The sequence below is a fragment of the Palaemon carinicauda genome, chromosome 40 (assembly GCF_036898095.1).
Source record: "Palaemon carinicauda isolate YSFRI2023 chromosome 40, ASM3689809v2, whole genome shotgun sequence".
Taxonomy (NCBI): Eukaryota; Metazoa; Arthropoda; class Malacostraca; order Decapoda; family Palaemonidae; genus Palaemon; species Palaemon carinicauda.
The window spans coordinates 56,620,901-56,643,952 of NC_090764.1; the positions used below are offsets into that span (position 1 = coordinate 56,620,901).

The following is a 23,052-nucleotide window of genomic DNA, read 5'->3' on the forward strand; positions in this document are numbered from 1 at the left end:
TACTCAAAACAGGAGTAATTAAAGGTGTATGCCGGTCTTGTGGATATCTGTTAGGTTCATGGGCACCTGATAATACCCCTTCAGTGTTGCCAGTCGTTTGAGCGAAGTAACTTTCACCGATATATTTTTCAGCAAAACCTATTGAACAAAGTTCTTTTAAAGCAATGCATGAGTAGGGATCGCAGATCTGTTAGCAGCTACCAGACGGACGTCCTCAGGCTTAAACAAACTACGTCGTGTCCTGGAGAGTGGCCTTGAGAGAATGGCAAGCAAATGCATCTACCAAAAATTGCACACACGTACATGCATCATGTAAAAAGAAAAGATTAGCGATAAGGGAGGCTATCGCTATGGTCTACTTATAGTTTTTTGCCCACTGACAACTGTTCGCACATTTCTTCACAGCAGCCACGAATTTGGAGTGGTAGTAGCATAACTGAGGCCGATGGGTGTAAGTAAGTAGCGTGAGAGGTCATTGGTTGGGGCATGAGCAAGTGGTGGCATGTATGAGTGGTGGGCCGCTTTGTCACCTCTCCAGCACATCACGGGCTAGGCATCTGTGTCCTACTGCATGCTGTCCAACCACATTCACGTAAGCTTCAGTCACTGTTGAATTGTTGTCCTCCTCGTCAGGAGTGGAGGCATTGATGGAAGTCTTGAAGGTGGTAAAGTGGTTGTCCACAAGGGCGTCAACTTTGATCCTCAGGTCTTTCATGGGCAAGATATCAACATCGGGGATAGCACCGTGTATAGGTTCGGGTAGGCGTAGTACCCAAAGGGCATGAGTGGGTTCACCTCCTGAGTAAAGCCGTTTGCGGAAGGTTGCATGCAAGCGATACTGATCATTTCCTGGATGGCGAGCAAAGCCTTTTGGTCCTCTAACCATTGTTGAGAGAGCTGAAAAGTTTTGGCTTTAGAGGTGGCTGTCAATGGCGAGTACTGCTCCAGGAAGTATGTTTGGTGTGGCGTCGTACATTATTGGGGTGCCCCCGTCTTCATAAAGCCAATCAGAGATTTCTGGGAAAGTGCCTTCAGGGATCGTCTCGAGGACAAATTCTGCTATGGTGGTTGAGTGAGTCATGCCCTTGATGTAAAACTGAACCTTGGCATGCTGAAACCAAGCGAATGCCTCTGTACTGGGATTGGGCGGTAGTGGAGTGGAGAGATGAGTCAGCAGAGTCGGAGGGTGGTATCAGTAGGGCACAGTAGTGAGGTTAGAGGCGGGAGAGAGCTGTTCCTCCGGCTGTTACCAATTGTGAGAATGGGCTGTTATTATCATTATTATTATTATTGTTATCATTATTATTATTATTTTTATTATTATTACTTACTAAGCTACAACCCTAGTTAGAAAAGCAGGATGCTATAAGCCCAGGGGCTCCAAGAGGGAAAATAGCCCTGTGAGGAAAGGAAACAAGGAAAGATAAAATATTTTAAGAGTAGCAACATTAAAATAAATATCCCCTATATAAACTATAAAAACTTTAACAAAACAAGAGGAAGAGAAATAAGATAGAATAGCGTTCCCAAGTGTACCCTCAATCAAGAGAACTCTTAACTCAAGACAGTGGAAGACCATGGTACAGAGGCTATGGTACTACCCAAGACTAGAGAATAATGGTTTAATTTTGGATTGTCCTTCTCCTAGAAGAGCTGCTTACCATAGCTTAAGAAAATCCTCTACCCTTACCAAGAGGAAAGTAGCCACTGAACAATTACAGTGCAGTAACCCCTTTTGTGAAGAGAGTAGGGAGAGAGGAATGCAACTAAACTTAATTAAAGAGACAACGAGCTTATATACAAGTGCTTACGAGCAAGAAAAAAAACTGAAACCGGTTAATGTAAGAAAAAGGCAAGCTCAAATAGGTTCGCTTATCAGTGCGAGATATATGAAAAAAAAGAAATACCATTACAGTGTCCAAGCGTGTGTGAAACACGTGCGGTACAGTACCTTACCATGTGGTGCATATTTTCTTCAGTGACTTGCTTGTCTCTAAATTCAAACTTTTTTTCACAATTGAGATATTCACTTGATCTATCTTTAGATTTAATACTAGCTAAGTTATAACCCTAGTTGGAAAAGCATAATGCTAGAAAACCAAGGGACCAACAGGGAAATAGCCCAGCGAGGAAAGGAAATAACGCAATAGAATAGTGTCTATGAGAGTAACCTAAAGCACGAGAACGCTAACCCGAGTCAGCGGAAGAACATGGTAAAGACATTATGGTACCAAAGAAGACTAAAGAACAATGGTTTGATTTTGTATTGTCCATCTCCTAGAAGAGCTGCCTGCCAAGTGGAAAGTAGGCACTGATCAAATACAGTGCAGTAGTTAACCCCTTGAATACAGATTTTTTTTTATTACCTTATTGTTGTCCCTAGTATGAGGTAAAAGGAAAATGTGTAAAGAATAGGCCAGACTATTTGGTTTATGTGTAGTGAAATGTAAAATGAGCCGTAACCAGAGAGGGATTCAAAGTGGCAGGCCTTTTACCTGGCCATTTAAAGGACCCAGTAACTCTCTAGCAGGAAATTATTCCTCTTCCAATCGGTAATTGTCTTCTACGCTGCCTTTTCAAAATGTATAATATTTTTTTTTCTATTCAGCACAAATCTTGTTCATGGATTCTGAAGTATTATTTCTTTGACGTTGACATCACTTACTGGAAAAATTATTCATTATTACTTCGAAAGTAGATACTAAAGAACCAACTCAGAAGAAATCTATTTAACTGGCCCCTTCATCATTTTATTTTGTAGTTCTTCAGATATAGAATTTCGTTCTCAAAGATTAAATAATGTAATGAGGAATGCTTAATTAAAATTTTACTAACAAGGCATTGTATGGTTTGAAAAGTGGAAAGCTTTCTAGAATTCATGAAAGGTCTGTGAATTAGAATCTAGATCACAGACGATTTGTAAATGGTGTAATTATCATTCTTGTCTCTTGGAGCTCTGGCTCTTCTTTTTTTCAATTTAATGTATATGTTTTGTAATAACAGGTAAGAATGATAGATTTTTTCCTTTTCTTAATATCTACAGATATGGTATTACAAAAATTCACAAATAAGTATCTATCCATTTTGTTGATCTTTTTACATGTAAAAATTTCTTTCAAAATTATTAGAAGGCGAAATCCTCAAATACATGAGATCCTCTTGTCATTAATGATCACAGACCGCAGAAGCACTAATGATTTATTATTATGGTAGTTGCTTTTAAATTTTTATTTATATTCCAAGAGCTTATAGACGCAAAAATAAATCTAAAAGCTTACTAGGTAAACAAGAGAGAGAGAGAGAGAGAGAGAGAGAGAGAGAGAGAGAGAGAGAGAGAGAGAGAGAGAGAGAGAGAGAGAGAGAGAGAGAGAGGGAGTGATTATGATGTAAATACTGCACGTCATATTGAATTTAGTGAATAATTAGTGCCATGAATAAGATCAAAAGCTTTCTTTCATGGGATGACATAGAATAAGTATCACTGACTTTTAAAGCTCTAGGATTGACCAGTATCTCTTAAAACTAAGCAAAATTCCCTGAATACATGAATTGCTGCATTTGGAATAGAATTACCAGATACATGTAAAACTCTGACAAATTTCAGAACCTTAAATATCCTCTCTGAATCATTGTAACGAAGGCTTCGCAAATTTGATAATATCATTATTCTACTCATTCATAATATTTTGAGCTAATATAAAGATAAATCATACAAATACTGCCACTATGCATTTAAAGGAAAGGAATCCCCGTAGCAAGAGGGGATAATACATCTTTCGTATAATTTTTTTTATCATCTGAATGAAGATAAACTTTGTAAATCGTCCGAATGAAGATAAACTGTGTAATATTCATCGAACAACAACAGAATGTCGAAGAGTTTTAAAACTGTAACCTTTTAAAAACCTTTTTCGAATTTGATGTGCTCTTTTCCCCAGACTTTCAGACACTTTCGCATTTGATTTTATGAATTAAATTGCACTGAGATTGGTCTCTGATGGTTCCGTGTTCTTGTTTTGTTTTGTTATTTGTTTTTGCAAAGTATATGCGGCTCAGTTTCATCATATAGACCCACTGGTAAATTACTACATGATTTACCTACTTGTAATAAATAAGAATAAACAATAATCAATATCAGCAAATCTCTGATTTTAGCTCAGATGACTAAGAATAGCCAAAAATATATTTTGGCAGGATTAGTTTTATTTTCATTTTTAATTAAAAGAATGAATAGAAAGTCCTTAATAGTATTGTACTTTTTCGGCAGGTATTGATATACACCATTTGAATATTTATAGGTTAATATATAGTAGCTGATTCAGAAGGGTTTAGAAAACAATAGTAATAGTTTTCAGAGCTTTCCTTGTTGTTAGATTAGACATCGTAGGTTTTAAAATTCATCTGATTAGTTGGATCAGCTGCCTTCTTCTTCTTGAGTTTTAAAAAATCTGGTCAAATACTGAAGCATAAATTCTTCGAATGAAAGAAAGACGGTGGGAGATCAGGAACTCTGAAAAAAAAAAAAAAAAAAAAAAAAAAAAAAAAAAAAAAAAAGCTTGATATTCTGAAAGAGATAAAATCTGCTGGTGAAAATAATGCCAGGAGAAGGAGACACGAGAGACTGGTTCGCTTTGGACATTTATTTACAAGAAAATACAAAACTATTGCCAATCACACGATCGTCACAAACAGTCGGAATCTTTTTTTTATGGTTTTTTTTTACAAAAAAGGTACATACGACAGATTTCATTACGGCAGTCAATAATATTTTTTTTTTAAGTTTCTTTCTCAGAAATACGGTAAAATACATCTTCATTATATGAAATATTAATCGTTCTTGGCCAAGATACAATTCATACAAAACTGGATTAGTATCTTGCTCTCAGTTGTTAGAAAAGACGAATTAAGCATAAATGCACCTCTTTTGTACAGGAAACTTACTTATGTTCCTAGAGATAATCAAGACACTTCAGCTTAGCCTCAGAAGTCATAGTAATTTATTCCATTAAATGGATTCAATATTGATATATTTGAAATATTGAGAAGCATTACCATGAAAATCATTATTTCTGATTTTTTTTTTTTTTTTTTTTAGAAACCAACCGATTACATTGATTTATACGAATTAAATTAACTTTTTGTCATACAAAGCATTTTGGATTCCCATTAAATCTGAAATATTATGAAGAGATACTTTAGAGTGAAAATCAGAAATAATATTTTATGATTTTATCCAAATCCTTAATTCTTGGTCAATAGATAAAAACATGGATTTCACATTTTAGATTTAATCATATCTTAACTGCTATTGATATTATATTCATACTGGAAGATATAATTGCATATTTTGTCACGACAAAGTCTTTCTGTTCTTTTCAAAATACACCCAGTTCAAGCCTTAAATGTTATGACCCTCAAAGGTAACCTTTTATAAACTTGATACATTCTGGTAAATAGCCTAACAGTTTCAAAACTAGATAATATACTCTCTGCAACAATAAACCTTTCTTTTGTAAAAATTATACATTTCGTTATTCATACATTCATTCTAAAAAGTTTCATCACAGATCTAGGATTTATGTCATCAGTCACTACAGTAATCCTATCCATAGACGGATCAACGGTATATACAAGATATATCTCATGTTTTGATATATATATATATATATATATATATATATATATATATATATATATATATATATATATATGTATGTATATATATATATATATATATATATATATATATATATATATATATATATATATATACATACATATATATATATATATATATATATATATATATATATATATATATATATATATATATACATACATATATACGAAAAATCATTATTGTCAGTACAGCATTATGGCTTCAAAAAGTCCCCAGACTAAACAAGTCATGTATTTTAATTACTTCTCATTGATATTTTGGTCAATATATTCTGTATGTTATCTAAATTTTTTTCACTCAACCGAGTAATCTTATGGTGAATTGTATTTTCAGGGAACATAAACACATCCCTTGGTATCGGGGACTCATTTCGGCCAGATCCTAAGTAGTAAGAAAATTCTTCCAGGAAATAGAAATGATTACGCATAGGTCGACATTCTAGACTTTAAATAGTAAACCTTAACTAGTAACAATGTCACTTCACAACGACAATTACATTTTACTTGCACACCCACATCCTTACTTAATTCTACTTACTTAGATAGAATACTGTGTTCTACGTTTGAAGTTTATTTTATGAGCTATCGTGGGTTCTACATCTACCGAATTTTTTTTCCCTTTTCTTTTTGTTTATACGTTGATAAGAAAATCACATTCTTATTGCAACATTGAAAGCACCATCCATTTGTGTATGCGTAAATCTTGCATATTACAGAAAGATCAGTCTATAGTATATGGTGATAATTAATAGCTACCATGCTACAGTTTCTATGAAAAATATTCAATAAATACATTTTTACCTAATACTGAACATCTTTTTTTTTTTTATTAACGTAATGTTTTGATTCAATACTTGTGTTTTCTCATTTATTTGAGTTTGGAATAGGTGGAATAAATTTGTAGTGGCAATAGTCCTGAAAATCGAAAGATTTACAATTTTGTAACATCTTTTTATTTATTTCTTAAAACTCATGAAAATGAAGTTCAGAAATGCCTTCAGGTAATTCCGTGTTACATACAGTAAAGTGGAAAAAATAACTAAGCTATTTTAAAAATTATTCTACTGTTATAATCTGGAAATAAGTAGGCGTTACATTCATGCATATATTTTTTACTTGTCCACCAATAATCTAACATTATTATACAACTTATCACCGGACTTGATATAGGAAATGTTAAGAACGAACTAACGGTCGATTAGAGTCTGTTAGATCATTCTTATCGTGTTATCATTATTCTATTTCTTGATATCTAGAGTTAATGGACGACATGCGTCCTGCTTCAGTTTATAAAATCTATGCTAAGGCCACGTCTGTTGAGCTGTTGTCGTAAACATATACTTTTCATAGAGAATTGTACGAGGATCGTCACCTCGGTTATTTTTTTACGTAAAGCGATACTTCTGGCAGAAGTGCCGCTTTTATATGAACATAGATAAATAAGAAAATGGAGATAAATTTTGTACATGTATTCATAAGCATTTTTGTTTTGAATTTTGACTTATTAACCCGCAGAGTACCCAATATAAACATATAAACCGCTCAAGTTTACGATTAAGACAAACATGGCCCTTACCACTATTTTTAGTTTCACTACTTTTGGTTGTAATACTAGTCGCGTTATCATTTTACAAGTGCTTTTGTCGTCTATAACTAAGCTTTGGAAGGTTTTGGTTTTTGAAATTAAAAAAGAACATTTAAAAACATTTCAGGAACTGCATGGAACCTGGAGGGTTTATGACCACTTATCACCTGTTTGTGATCAGTTACATAATTTTTTTTTTTTTTGACAACACAAAATTTCGATGCACAATAATCTGACAACGCAATTTTCCTATGATAAGGGAAGACAAAGTAATATACCACCACAAAGGACCAGATCTAACACTAGAGAAGTTTCTAATTCTACCTTACATTTTTTTTCCGGAGATCACTCGCAGTTACTTAGGATTTACTGAAATAGTGGTTTTAGTTTTCTAAAGGTTTTGATTTAGATTTCAGGTTTTAGACATGTTTTGGCACCGGTTGAGCAGTATATTCACAAGTGGAAAAAAAAATTTTAGAATATAAAAAGAAGAACACAGCTGCCGGGAACTCACGCCATAGCTACGCTCTTACATCAAATAAAGTCTTCACAAGCCTTTTGTGAGATATCTATTTCGACTTACTTTTAGCATGGCAACTTTGAATTATGTGTAGCCAGTAGTTTCATTAGACTAGAAACCCGATCTAACACAATTTGCAAGTTTTGATTACTTATACGGAAAAGTAAAATTTGTTAGGCCTTTCTTTCTCTTTTTCAGTGATGAAATATTATACATTGAATGAAACACAGAATAATACTTTACCGAGCCATTAATATAAAGAGTGTTTTTCCATTGGAATTATTTCTATATATTTTATATTACCTAAAAAAGAGAAATTCCACAGAAATAAAGAAGTCAAAACTCGGTTTGATAAATAACTTACTAGTCACTTTCTTATAAATATAAAAGAAACCTAAACACGCTTGAATATCCCTACACACAGAAGAAAGCAAATACAGTTTCATATAAAAAAATTAAAAAATGTGGACAAACATTATCTGTTAGCTCAGACAAACGCTTTTTATTACAATCCATATGGAAGGCTTGTCTCCAAGGGCAGATGCTTATACATAGAAATGTACAAACATTATCACTCAGCGCTTCTGTACGAGCGTATCTGCATTTCCTTAATGGTATGCATTTGGTTGCACAAGCACGCTCGCTAGGCTCGTGTCTGTTGAGCTGCTGCCATCTTGACTGGTTTTCTGCAAGTCCAATTCGTCTGAATAATCGGTTGTGAAGTACCCGTAAGTCTTGCTGTGTTTTAACTCGTACCCGCATTCAGTCCTATCTGATCTACCGTAGGAACGGCTTTTGGCAATAGGGCTCTCAAAAGACAAAGCGGGTGGGGTGCTTTGCTTATGTCTTCTTGGTGGCGGACTTGGAGGCACGTCGTTAAATTTCTGAGTGTGTATGAAATTTTTCCTTCCTAGGTGCGGACTATTACTATGGGCTCTTGGTCGGGATAATCTTCGGACAGGAGTGACTATGCTTCCTGATATTACGATCACGCCAGAATTAATAATTTCGCCCTTTCTGGGGTCGATTTTTTTGTTTGAAGATTGTGGCTTGCGATCCATGATCCTTGACTTCCTGTCTTGAGCAGAACCATGGTGTCCATCATGGATGTTATTTGTGACGCTCCTTGTTCGAGCAGTTTCAATAGTAAGCGCAGCAAGGTCTTGGTACTGTTTCCTTAAACTCTCCCTCAGTCTCTTGTCATCTTCTGAGCACTGAGATTCGACCTCATCCTCTTTTTGGTCATCTTGGTCGGTCGATGAAGAGGTCGAACCGTCCAGTGCTCTTTGGTCCTCTCCCTTTGCAGTTTTGTTCGAAAGTGAATGTTCCAGCCATTCATGTATCCTTTGACGCTTTGCTATTCGGTCGACGGTAGTCTCTATGCCTGCCTCTTTCAAAGTTCTCAAGACATAGTCTTTTTCCTTTGGACAGGAATGAGCTGAGACCGTTGAGTAGCAGATGCTTTGATTGTCAATATCGCCAGCGTCTCTCCGGGGAAGCTTCACCAACCACTTGTCATCCGGGTATTTGTAAACCTCTCTGACGGATGATCTCTTCTCAGGCTTAGGCTCTAGTAATCTCTTGAACATGCGCAGTAGACGAGATGTGAAATTAGTAAAGCGTTTAGGGGTTCGCAGAGTCTTCCTCTTCCTCCAGTTGACATATTCTGCGTAATTAGGGTCAGTGAGGTCAGCCTTTTGCCAGGGCAGCTGTCCAGTCAGAAGCACGTAGATCAGTATGCCAAGTTGCCACACATCCTGCGGGGTAAAAGATAATTAGATTATTGTCGATTTGACGCAAATCATTTTTAATGGTAAAATGTAAGATTGCTAATTAAAGAAACATGGGAAAAAAACGTCTTAATTAAACTTTTGTAATTTGATCGTCAAAAGTTTATTTGGATCTTTATTTAGTAATAATTGCCTATTATCAAATAAAAGCTTTAACACCTGAAACAAAAGTACGTTGTAGCGAGAAAGCTATAGCATTACTGGATTATTTTTTATAAATAGATTTATGACACAATCATTTCCATCACAATGTGTTGCAGTTTTTCTGGTTTAGAAATGAAAGCTTAAGATATCAAGTCAACAATGTATTACATGAGAATCATACTGTATGTATAACATGAGTAAATTAACCATATAAACGTATATAGTTAAACTAACGATAATGATGATATTTTTCCATAGCAGTGTTTCTTTTCTCATAAAAATGAATTATCCATACCTCTAACTCAAACAAAAACAAAAAATCCAAAAGTAAGAGATTATTCACAGAAGTAACTTGAAACGAATGTTTAAAGGTCACTAATGGATGGCAGAAGCAAGGAACATTAGCAATGCCCTAGAGGCTATAGCCATATATACATATGATCAGCTCCCAAGCCACTCTCGATCCAACCTAGGACGAGGGAGGGCCAGGCAGTGGCCGCTGATGACTGTAGGTTACCCCAAACCCCCGTTCCTTAGCTTACAAGGAAGGTGAATTCCCAATAGGCTACCACAACCCCAAAATTAAACAGTTGAATTGATACATTCAGTAGCAGAGTTTCACATCAGTATGAAATTCCATACTGAACACACGCAAGGAAATATAAACGTTATTTACACCAATTATATTGATATGTATAATTTAGAGAAAATCGGAGACTTGTAGACGCTAGCCCCATTAATGTATTCCGTTACTCACTACGATCAAAAGTAAGAAGATTAATTATTGATATTATTCTTCGCAACTGCATAAGATTTAAAATATCTTCCAATCTTGAAGAGTCCATATGCGATATAAGATAAAAGTAATAAAAATAAGTACATAACAGAAGTTATCTTAACTAGCATTTAATTACGCTACTTTTAATAATCTCACACTATTTATCCGTATATATGTACATTTTGTTAGTATATATATATATATATATATATATATATATATATATATATATATATATATATATATATATATATATATATATATATATATATATATATATACAGTATACCTAAATTAGGTTGTATTCTGGCAAGATATATCTTAAGTTTTCTATAGCAAAAGTAACGCAGACAAGAGGACAGATAGAGACAAAATATTATACATATATATATATATATATATATATACATACATACATACATATATATATATATATATATATGTATATATATATATATATATATATATATATATATATATATATATATATATATATATATATATACAGTATGCGTAAAAATCACAGGAAAACGTGATGCTCTGATGCAGAAGAACCACAGGGAAAATGAAAATACGAAATATACGATTAAGTCCTGACTAGTTTCGTGATACTTCTTCAGAGGACTGATTTATTGAGAGAGGTTTCTTTACATTTTATAGGGAAATTAAACGTACGAACATACATATAGAGGCATAGAGAACAATGACACTCCCTTACCAGCTACCTGAGCTGAGGTCAGGTGTTTACTGGGCGGAGATCCAACCTCATTAGTCCTCTAAAGAAGTATCACGAAACTAGTCAGGACTTAATCGTATATTTCTTATTTTCATTTTCCCTGTGGTTCTTCTGCATATACAGTATATATATATATATATATATATATATATATATATATATATATATATATATATATATATATATATATGTATATGTGTGTATATATATGTATATATATTTATATATACATACATATATATATATACATATACATATGTATATGTATATATATGCATATATATTTATATATACATACATATATATATATATATATATATATATATATATATATATATATATATATATATATATATATATAGGGTTAGACATGTGTTTATAACGAAAAAAATGTGAGAGGTTTCAACATGAAGAGAAAAACCGTTTGTGACATACGTAGAACCTAGGGGAAGGCTAGAAATAGATTCGATAGAGTGGTAATGTGGATGCTGGGGATGAATGTTACGGATGATAACATGTGAATACAAATAAAATAGATTTACGATGGAAGCGAAGCTTGTATCAGAATGACAGTACGAAGTACTTGTTTGGTGCAAAAGTATATCTGTGAACAATGTTGTGTTATATTTTGAAATTTACTTAGGAAGCCACTACTAATTACAAAAGTATTATGAAAGTTTTTATGACTCGATTTATTGTGTAAAATAACGTGCTAAAAATCAAAGAGAAGGCAGCCGGAATAAATTTAGAAAAAAAAGTTCCTTTTCACAATCAAAAATTGGGATTAGATATTTTAGAATATGCTAAAGAAGATAGCGCACTAACATAAGACCATTAAAAACAAAAATATCTATTAGTTAAGAATGAGTGTCAAAATGAACACCTAAGGCAGCCAATTTAAAAAAAAAAATAGACTAATCAAATTCAAGGGGTTTTTTATTTGAAAAAAAAATGCAGGGTAATTAAATATAAATTAACTATATTAACAAAAATAACTCCACATTAATCTTTAAATCTCCCATTATAAAATGTCGTTGGCTAATTAGTGAATTCTTTTCTTCTTTTAAACTCTTTCAGGCTGGTATACAATATGTAAAGATTTCATCAGACCTAGATTGTGCTTATCATGCGTTGTACCTCGTGAAAGCATACATGGATCCCCTAAATTGCAGGGCTCTCTTGCAAAAAACTCGGTGGAATATTGGAGAGGTATTCTATGAAAATATTACTCTGTTATCATAGTATTCGATGGTTAAGAAGTACACTCCAAAGATGTACACACTAAACTAACGCTCAGAAAAAGCAGTGGTCCATTATATTTCCCAGGAGATATGTTCTCTCCCATGAAGAAAGAAGTCTCTCTTCTTGCCAGGTATGATACTGACTTTCTTGTGCTACTATGCAGCTAATCACCAAAGACTTCTTTTAGCAATTACTTCTGCCCAAAAACCTAAGACGAATTCATAGAAGCCACCGAAATGCAGAAACATCAAGATTGTTCCAGCTGCACTTGAAATTGATATATGCAACAACCTCCTTTTTTCTCATGACTAGTTTTTGTGACACCACTTCAAGTCTAGTGAATATTTCAGGCATTTGGCTTCATACTTCAAGCATCCACTGGCAACCGTGAAGAAAACGTGCTTCGGTGTTGAACAATAAAGCCGACAAGACACTGGATACTCTACAGTTTAATTGCTTCCATCAGAAGGTTGTATAAAGTACAAGTACACACCTTTGTAGCTTGCCTCCCACATCATCAGCTGCTCATTACCAAAGTCAACTTGTTTATCTAAGAAACGGGTAGTTGCTGCCTATCCAAAATTATATGAAGCCAACAACCAATTATCTTCTGGAAGTAATCATCTGTGAATGCAAGTCACGATGTACAGAAAGGATATGTTGCTGCAGAAAGTATTGGTTGGAATGCTTCCCAGCATGTGTCAACCGTAAAGGGCTTCGTTGCGCCAATGTAACTCTTCCTGATCAAGAAAGTGACATTCATGATGTATAAAATGATGTTAAAGCCAAGCCAGCACATCACTCAAATGCAATATGGAGCCCACTAAAGATCCAGTGACCGATATTTGGGGGCTTTTAATTATATTTCACTCCATGGGAGGGAAATATATTGTTTTTCCTGGCATTTCTTCTCCTCCTGCTGTCTAATCTTCAAATATATTAACTCAGTCATTTCTTGGTCAATGACCTGAAATTTAGCACAAGGGTCGAGTGGGCAAATACCCAAGTGTGTTTCAAAATATATTTTTGATACCTAATTTTTAAATCCTTTTGAGTTTTTTACCATTTCTGACAAAAATATATATTTTGGCCTCCTACGCGCTGGTATTACTCGTATAGCCGAATGACCTAAAATTTGGTACAGAGGTGCTTCAAATAAATACCAATGGAAGTCATCAACATTTTCAGCATACGCTTGTTCAAAATGGTTAATTTTGCAATTTTGTGCCTTCATATTTAAATAAAATTACCTGAAATTTCGTATGAGGGTACCTTGGATATATGTCCGCAGGATGCAAATCGTTTTTTTTTTTCTATAGGCTACATCTATTTTAGTGATTTTCGGCTATTTTTTGTCCCCCCCCCCCCCCCATGCATTTCTTGTCCCTATGCCCTGGCATTTAAACCATATGGCCTGAAATTTCGTATGGAAATGCCTAAAATATATCCCCACGGCACTTTTCACAATTTTTGCATACAGCACTTCAGAAAGATTTCTTGTAAATCTATCGGGGACCCGTTTCTGGAAAAGATTAATTTGAGCCAGTCCATGGTTGCATGGGGAGGGAGATGCAGTGAAATATGCTGTAAATGTAGCTTTTCTAGTTGAAATGTACATTGGCCTAATTACTATAAATGTGTATTATTTCATACAATTTTATTAATTTACTTTCCCTTTTCTGTCACAAAATGCATCAGAATAGAATGGTCAGTGCATTAGTATTTGGCATATTTTTTTCCAATTCTGTGTGCCATTTTATAAAATGAGCCTGTTCCACAGCATCGATTTTCCATGAATTTTGATACAGAAGGTCCCCCAACTTGCGAACATTCGGAGATACAGACACAAATCCACCTCAAAATAACGAAGGTAAGATAAAGAAATACTGTAATAAAACAATATTATATAATTTAATACAGTAAGCAAACCGACGTTTGTAATAACCAGATATTTATTTCACGTGAAACCTAACTATTTATTGACATTTGTAGCTGGAAATCATAGGCATGGGATTCAGATTGGGCTTACCATAGGCCAAGATTTAACAAAATTCTAATTACAAACTTTCTGCATGTTATTTTAAACTATATCTTGATTCATAAAAACTTTAAAGGTTTCTTTTGAAATCAGTGGTAGGTATTTCAATAGAACTGCTAATCTATATCGTCATGGCTGGTTAGTAACCTTGTGGATGAAGTGCAGCAAAAAGTCAGATAGATCCAATTAGACCCAGGTGCCAAGAGGTTAACTACTGCACTGCAATTGTTCAGTGGCTATTTTCCTCTTGGTAAGGGTAGAAGAGACACTTTAGCTATGGTAAGCATCCTTCTAGGAGAAGGACACTACAAAATCAAACCATTGTTCTCTACTCTCGGGTAGTGCCATAGCCTCTGTACCATAGTCTTCCACTTATTTTGGTTAGAGTTCTCTTGCTTAAGGGTACACTCGGGCACGCTATTCTATCTAATGTCTCTTCCTCTTGTTTTGTTAAAGTTTTTATAGTTTATATAGGAATTATTTATTTCAATGTCTTTACTGTTCTGGAAATATTTTTTTCCTTGTTTCCTTTCCTCACTGGGCTATTTTCCCTGTTGGAGCCCCTGGGCTTATAGCATCCTGCTTTTCCAACTAGGCTTGTAGCTTAGCAAGTAATACTACTACTACTACTACTACTACTACTACTACTACTACTACTACTAATAATAATAATAATAATAATAATAATAATAATAATAATAGAGTATTGATACTTCAGGATAATGTATCTCTACTAGAGAAAGTAATAGATGGTGATGTTTGAGCATAAAGTTGAGAGAAGATTGAGAAAGGATGAGATTATGAAGGCAAATGGTTTGATATGGTTCGTTTACATAAAAAGAGAATATGATTAGTGTTAATTAGTCTGCATGATGTGGAACTCTTAGGATAGGAGGTAAGGAGTTCTACCATGTAATGACAAAGTAGTGTGAAATAGTTATTGAAAAAGAGGAATCTTTATATAACAGGAATGAGATAATGTGTGAAAATATAATTAAGGATGTAGTCTGTGTAGGGTGTTTAGATAAACTGTTGATAAGATTCTGTGTAGATATATGAAGCAGTCATTGTAGAAGTTTTCTGCAGTATGAGTATGAATGGAGGAATGTTGTTGTTTTTTCAGTAAGGAAAACCAGCTTTTACATAATATACCAATAGACAGACAGGCACCCGGTCAGAAATAATAACTGCAAACGAATATCCGAGACTCCCTGTTTCGGAGGAGAAACACCAAAGAAACAAAATGCGACTGAGCCGAAACAGTCTTTTGGAAACTTTGGAGAGTTGGCCAGACGAGATGAAAGAACTTTCAGCATTAGACGCCCACCATCCAAAGATGAGGATGGTGCCAGAATATCTAGATGATATTAAGAATATTGAATTCTATTCTTATCAGTTTTCTGATGTATATGATATAAGGACGATAGTTTTGGCATTAAGTCTGTGATGTAATAAATAACTTTTTCTCCAACAGTAAAAGCAATTAAATAACAATAAAAAGTATATGAATTGTTTATATTATACCTATGAAATTAACCTCAATAGTGCTGATATTCAGCTTCTCAAGAGCAGGAGAAAAAGGTAGAGTAATTAATTGAAACAACCCGATGACGCACGGGGATCTTAGTCAGTTTTGGCATTTTGATATAACTGTCTTGTGGTTGCAAGCTCTCAATTAGAACTTGTGTTTCCTTTGTTAAATAATGTGGTCTTTTATTGATAAAAATGCTAATTCTTCATGTAATGTGACTTTGTGAAAGTCTTCACAAGATTTATAGTAGCTACTACATCAGTTTCTTGAATATATGATTTCGAAAATTAAAAACAGTGAAAGAGAGGGGAAGCAGAAGAGGGAGATGAAGAGAACAATTTCACGGATATTTTATACTCTTTCGTAAAGGTTTATACTTTTTACTGTTAATTCAACTTTTCCTATTGGTGCTCTAGGCCTTTAAAATTTTTGCTCCCGCATTGAATTTATTCAAGTCTTTTAAATGCCATTTGAAAGATAAAGTTTCACGATTTGCGTAAAAGAAAATACAATGCATCCATTCAATTTATTTCCAGATTTAATCCTCATCGAATCCAAAACACCAGTTATGTTTACTGTACATTGTTATTTTTGAGACATAAATAACTTTTCATATATATCCTGACCTTTACCTTATTCAATACTGGTCGCCATAGGCTGGATGGTTTTTTCTTTATGCATATGGGTTGAGATTGTAAAATAATACCCAAACTCGTTAGGTTTAAAAGTAAGATAAAATAGAAAGAATATCATTTTGTTTCGGCATTGCGACCTTTGGCTTTAACATTTATGGCAGCAGTAGCAACAATATTTTATGGTGTCTGCCCAATGTACGTTATGTAAGTTACATATTATTTTCCTAATTATTGGGGAAGGTTCTCGTTTATGTTTTCAATAAAAAGATATCTTAGAGAATCTAGATAATAAACTTTACCATGAAACATTGCCTGACTTCAAGTTGTGGATGTCCTGGTCAAAGTAGGTGTTATGATTTCAACCTATACCGATTTCCTTAATTGAAAATGTTATTTCCTCGAGTCCGGTAATTTGATATTGAAAGGGACTTTGTGAATTTGGTACATTTCGTACAAAATTCTTTATTTTCAGAGGTCAGTTTCAAAGTCCATTAATATAATGTTTTTTCCGTAGATATGTAGTAGGTTGGCCAGGGCACCAGCCACCTGTTGAGATACTACCGTAGTGAGTTATTGGGTCTTTTGACTGGCCAGACAGTACTACATTGGATCCTTCTCTCTGGTTACGGTTTATTTTCCTTTTGCCTACGCATACACCGAATAGTCTGGCCTATTCCTTACATATTTTCCTCTGTCCTCATACACTTGACAACACTAAGATCACCAAACCATTCTTCTCTCAAGGGGTTAACTGCTGCTCTCTAACTGTTCAGTGGCTACTTTCCACTTGGCCAGGGTAGAAGAGACTCTTCAGCTATGGAAAGCAGCTCTTCTAGGAGAAGGACACCCAAAATCAAGCCTTTGTTATCTAGTCTTGGGTAGTGCTCTAGCATCTGTATCATGGTCTTCCACTGTCTTGGGTGAGAGTTCTCTTGCTTGTGGGTACACTCGGGCTCACTATTATATCTTATTTCTCTCCATCTTATTTTGTTAAAGTTTTTATAGTTTTTATATGAAATATTTGTTTTGGCGTAGTTACTGTTCTTAAAGTATGTTATTTTAATTGTTAATTACTTCTCTTATTTCCTTGCCTCCTTTCCTCACTGCGGTCTTCTCGCTGTTGGAGCCCTGGGGTTATAGCATCCTGCTTTTCCAGCTACGTTTTTGTTAACGTTTTATCAATTATTAACGTTTTATTTATTATTAATTCATTCTTGGTTCATTTAACTGTCCTCAAATTGCAAAATTTATGATGGTGTTTTGTTATACATTATCTTTTGTTTACAGATAGAACATATAGTTGACCCATATTGTTTTCTTAATTTGCAAAAATACTTAGTTCACTCCGCGTTACAGAAAAAGACAAGACAACTAAAAAGGATGGCAGTATATAATCGTTACGTGTTCAGAGAGCGAAGTGGTTTATAAGTTCTTGTATTTAAATATCACATGCCGGTATCTATTTAGCTATTATTAACAATGCAATCTTGATTTCATTGAAAACATCTCTACCATGTATTATTTTGTAATTTTGAATTAAAAAAAAAACACGATAAAGGCACTCCAAGTGAATGATATTATACGATAATTTTTGAGATTAAGAATGAAATGAGTTATTCTGTTACATTATTTTTTGTTTTTTTTTTCAAAACCTTTACTGTTATAGATAAAATTTTCTTCTGTTATCCTTGAAATAATGCGATATATTTTCTTTAACCCTTAGTCAGGTACTTATTGTTCTTGACTCATCATTGTAATTGTTTTCCTTTTGTATATCTTGTTTGATACGATTAAGATTGATTTGTCTGAGGGAAAATTTCAAATAGTGAGCTGGTCAATGTATTGTATCCCCTATCATTTTAAGAGAGAGAGAGAGAGAGAGAGAGAGAGAGAGAGAGAGAGAGAGAGAGAGAGAGAGAGAGAGAGAGAATTCTGTCAATCACTAATCTATAAAATTCACATACCTGAGATGTCTCAGCGTGGAAGCCCTCATTGTGCACAACATCCACTATCTCGGGCGGCGTATAGGGCAACCAAACCGTCTTCTTCTTCAGTAGAGTTCCTTTCTTTCTTGTGGACCCAAAATCGCAAAGTTTGACCTGACTGAAGTTGCTTTTGAAGACCAAAATGTTGTCCATGTTGATGTCCCTGTGGACGAGATCCTTTGAATGCATGAAGTCGAGAGCAGAGGCCAACTGAAGGGCTATTTTCTTGGTGTTGATCTCACCCAGGCCCACGTCGGAGGTGTTGCTAGTGAGGTCACCAAAGGGAGCATACTCCTGGGCAAAGACGTAGTGGTCATCGGCCTCGAAGGCCACGTCGTATGCATTTAAGATGTTCTCGTGGGGACTGAGGTAGTAATTGTAGTGAAACTCCCGAAAGAAGTCGATGCGGGTTGTTGCATCCTTGTGAATAGCCTTCAGGACAACCTCGTGACGAGTCCTCCTATGTTCAACCAGGAGTAGTTTTCCTCTCCATCCCTTTTGAATTTCATGAAGGACTTCATACTCGTCATCCAGGTCAACCTGAAAATCATGTATGTTACTTATTAATCAAACAATTTAAGCTATTTTCTTATGCGTTAGATCATAAAAAGTATTTATGCTTTCCCTATGTCAGTTTTAAATAATTTTCATATATTGCTATAATATCCTTCATACCAACCTGATATATTTATTTAAAAGTAAATTGCTAATAAAGAATATTCCTAAATTTTTAAATGAGCTACATATAGTTAAAGAAACATTGCGGGGGAATCATCCATATAAGATTGATTGGTATTAAGACTATCCCTTGATCTGAACTAACCACTAGATCTCAGGATTAAGCAAGTACCGGTCTACACACAGAAATGATCGATGCAAAGACAAGAGCATATGCGACTATCTTGATTTCGAGGCCAAATCGCATATCATGTGTGTATGACATGAAAAGTAAAAGGTTAAGTATACCACCATGAGGAGGTCCAGTTATTAAAATCTTGTAGTCACTATGGTACACATCAACAACTAATATTTGTGATGTTTTGATGAAAAAAAAATCTTTATTATTTAAATGAATGAACCATCGATTGACATTTGCATAAATTTGAAAACAAGGTCCTCATGACTGATACAGTCAAAAGCAACGATAAAATCAAGATTAATTACACGATTTTCATGACAAATGATTAACAGATTTTTTTTTTTACAAAGCAGGAAATTGTAAGAAAAGCAACAAAAGCTCTAAGGTCTTTACGAAAGCAATACTGTAAACTAAGGAATGAATTATTATTTTCAGTGTATCCTTTCAATCCTGCAAGATGGCCCACCTACAGTTTGCGAACAAATATTAAAAGATTAGATAAAATTGGGTTTATCAAAAAAGAGCAGTACTGTAGTACATAGTTAATGCCATCTGTCCAACCATTTCGAAGCCTTCTTCGCCACCTTCCTCCTATTACTTCTAAAAGGAAGAGCCATGATATACACATCGGCCATGAATATCTTTAATTAAAAGTTCAAAGGCCAAATATGTGCAAGGAGGCTTAAACGCTGTTAAATGAGCCTTCTATGTAATTGTACGAAATGAAAAATAATGTGAGTGTTCCTACACTTGCATTTATCTACGATTGAGGAGTAAAAGAACCAATATGGATATGACTTGTGTTGTTATTTGCTTGGTCACCCCTGTCACTAATCTTTTCTTGTTACATGATGCAGGTACGGGTGTGCGGTTTTTGGTAGACACTGGTGGTTGCCGTTCCCTTCTACCAAATTCTATTATCACCAGTTCCTGCTAGCCATTGCCACCACTCTTGCCCCCTTTACGCCTCCCTCAAGGGTCAAGTCAAAATACCTGAAGTTGTGTCCCCTTCGGGAAGCAGTCATCTGCAACGCAAAGAATGCCCTATCAACTGCTGCTGCTCTCACGTATCCCCTGCCACATGCCCTTCTCCTTTTCTCCACTTACTGTATGCCACCGAAATCACTATTTGGGCAGGTGGTTAATGGGTCGCCCTGCCTATTGGCTTCCTTCAGTAGAAAACTGTCTAAGGCAGAATCTGACTACTTTCCCATCAACGCCAACGTGTCTCCGAAGTGGCTGAATACAACTCCACCTTTCAATATGTCCCTGGGAAAATGAATCCCATTGCCTATGCCCACCATTCACCTGGGATTGGATTACAATGCCTTCACAGAAGCCCAATGAAAAGATCTAGAGTACCAAGTATGCAGGACATCTTTCACATCCCTTCATCGGGAAGACATCCCCCTAGACGACTCCGACGCCACCCTCCTTTGTGATATCAGTACTGGTAGGCCAAGACCATGGATACCTGCCTCCATGCACCGACAGGTGTTTGATTTCATCCATGGACTGTGACATCCCTCGCATTGATCTACTGCACAGCTACTGAAGACAAAGTTCATTTGCCACAGCATTACTAAGATTGCTAAGGATTGGGTCCATGCCGTATTTCATGCCAAACTTCAAAAGTACAACACACGGATTCAGGAGTGGGCACATTTCCTCAACTTCAGCGTCATTTTGCCCACATTCACGTCTATGTAGTAGGTCCCTTACTTACATCACAAGGACACCCTTACCTTTTTACTGTCTTTGGCCGCTTCACTTGGCCTGAAGCCTATCCCTATGCAAACTGCAATGTCCGCCTCATGTGCATCTGCCTCATCCTCAGGGTGGATCGTAAGATTTGGTACCCCTTAGCATATTACTTCTGACAGGGTTACCACTTTCACCTCTCAATTGTGGACATCATAAGCGAATCTCCTGGGCATCACCCTACATCAGATAACAGCCTACAACCATGCAGCTAATGGAATGGTTAAATGTTTTCATCGCACCCTCATAGCAGCTTGGATGTCCCGCTGCAATGACTCCAACTGGTTCACTCGGCTTCTCTGGGTCCTTTTGGGATTAAGGACCACTCTTACGGATGCCCTGGATGTCTCAGCAGCTGAAATGGTGTATGGCGATCTGTTGGTATTCCTGCTTATTTTCTTCCATCTGCAACCTCCTCCGTCAGTCTCCAACGCCTCGTCATGTTGTGGAAAAAATTTGCTCCCTGCCACCGCACTTAAAAGCCCACAGCAAAGCAACACTTACCGAAAGATTTACACACCACAATGCATGTCTTCCTGCTCACCGACGCTAGCAAGCCACCTTACACGGACCCTTTTCATGTGATCTGTTGCAATACTGAAAGCCTTCTAAATTAAAATTCTTGGCAAGGAAGACTGGATCTCCATTGATCGCCTAAAACCTGCGTATCTCCTGTAAGATGGCCCACCTACAGTTATTTTCTATAGAGCAGAGCGCCCTATTTCACATGTATGTCTTTTTTAGGTGGGAGCCATGTAACACATAGGTTTCATGTATGCTTATACACTGTAATGCTATACTTTTATCTCTCGTTCTCTCCTACACTGATAATAAAAAATGTTTAAGCTTGCCATCACATGTTTTACATTGATTGAATTTTTGTGACATTGTTGCCCTCAACTGTTTGTATATAAGCTCGATATTAAATTGAATAAACCTCACTTACATTCACCTTGCCTCTCTGTTAGTATTTAACAACCACCTCGCACATTGTAATGCTTGAAATCCCAATAGACAATACACAATTATACGACGTGTTTCACGCAAGATCAATGCTTAGAGGGTTTTGAATATATTTTAGTCCAGACATACATATATCTGCAGATGTGGGCAGATATGTTATGGGGTCGTCATGGATTCAATAGGAAAATACTTCATAATTAATCAGCATAAAATGGAGAGGTTATTTTAGGGAGGCACTTGTACATCTGTCAGCTATTCATTTGATATGTTTACCATTTCAAAACTATCGCTATAGGAATTTTTAAAGCAATTAATTAACAACCTCTCATCGGCATTTTGTATTCTAATATCGATAACAACAAAGGATTTAAGAGTCCAATTATAATGACTGTACTAATATATTTGTTCATAAAAGTATTCAGTATTTAAAGATATATATCACTGATTTAATTATTTAATTTATCGAATACTTTCGAAGGATTTTCTCTCCATGTCTCTCGCTGTATATGGTCACTCTCTGATATTTTCATGATAGCTTACTTATATAAGGGAAGATTTAAAAAACGTTATCGGCTGCTGGATTTAACCTCTATCGTAGCACTGCCTCCAGCCTACGCAACTCATTTCCCTGTCATCAACCGTTTCCTCTTCCTCCTACCCACTCCCAGTACCGCTCCGACAACCCCCCCCCCCCCCCGCGCACCCCCACCCCCCCCCTACCCCTCTCTCTCTCTCTCTCTCTCTCTCTCTCTCTCTCTCTCTCTCTCTCTCTCTCTCTCTCTCTCAGAGAGAGGGAGAGAGATCCC

At 35.5% G+C, this 23,052-nt stretch overlaps 1 protein-coding gene across 2 annotated transcripts in view; it reads right to left on the reverse strand.

The window, feature by feature from the left end:
- Positions 1 to 5,849: 5,849 nt before the first annotated feature.
- Positions 5,850 to 23,052, reverse strand: part of LOC137631797 (serine/threonine-protein kinase meng-po-like) — a 134,824-nt gene continuing 117,621 nt past the window's right edge. For both annotated transcript variants that reach the window (XM_068363767.1, XM_068363766.1), the window contains exons 3-4: positions 18,643 to 19,203; positions 5,850 to 9,541 (exon numbers count right to left, since the gene is read on the reverse strand). In XM_068363767.1, coding sequence (XP_068219868.1) covers positions 8,393 to 9,541; positions 18,643 to 19,203 — 1,710 coding nt within the window. In that variant the 3' untranslated portion in view covers positions 5,850 to 8,392. The remainder of the gene's footprint in view (positions 9,542 to 18,642; positions 19,204 to 23,052) is intronic.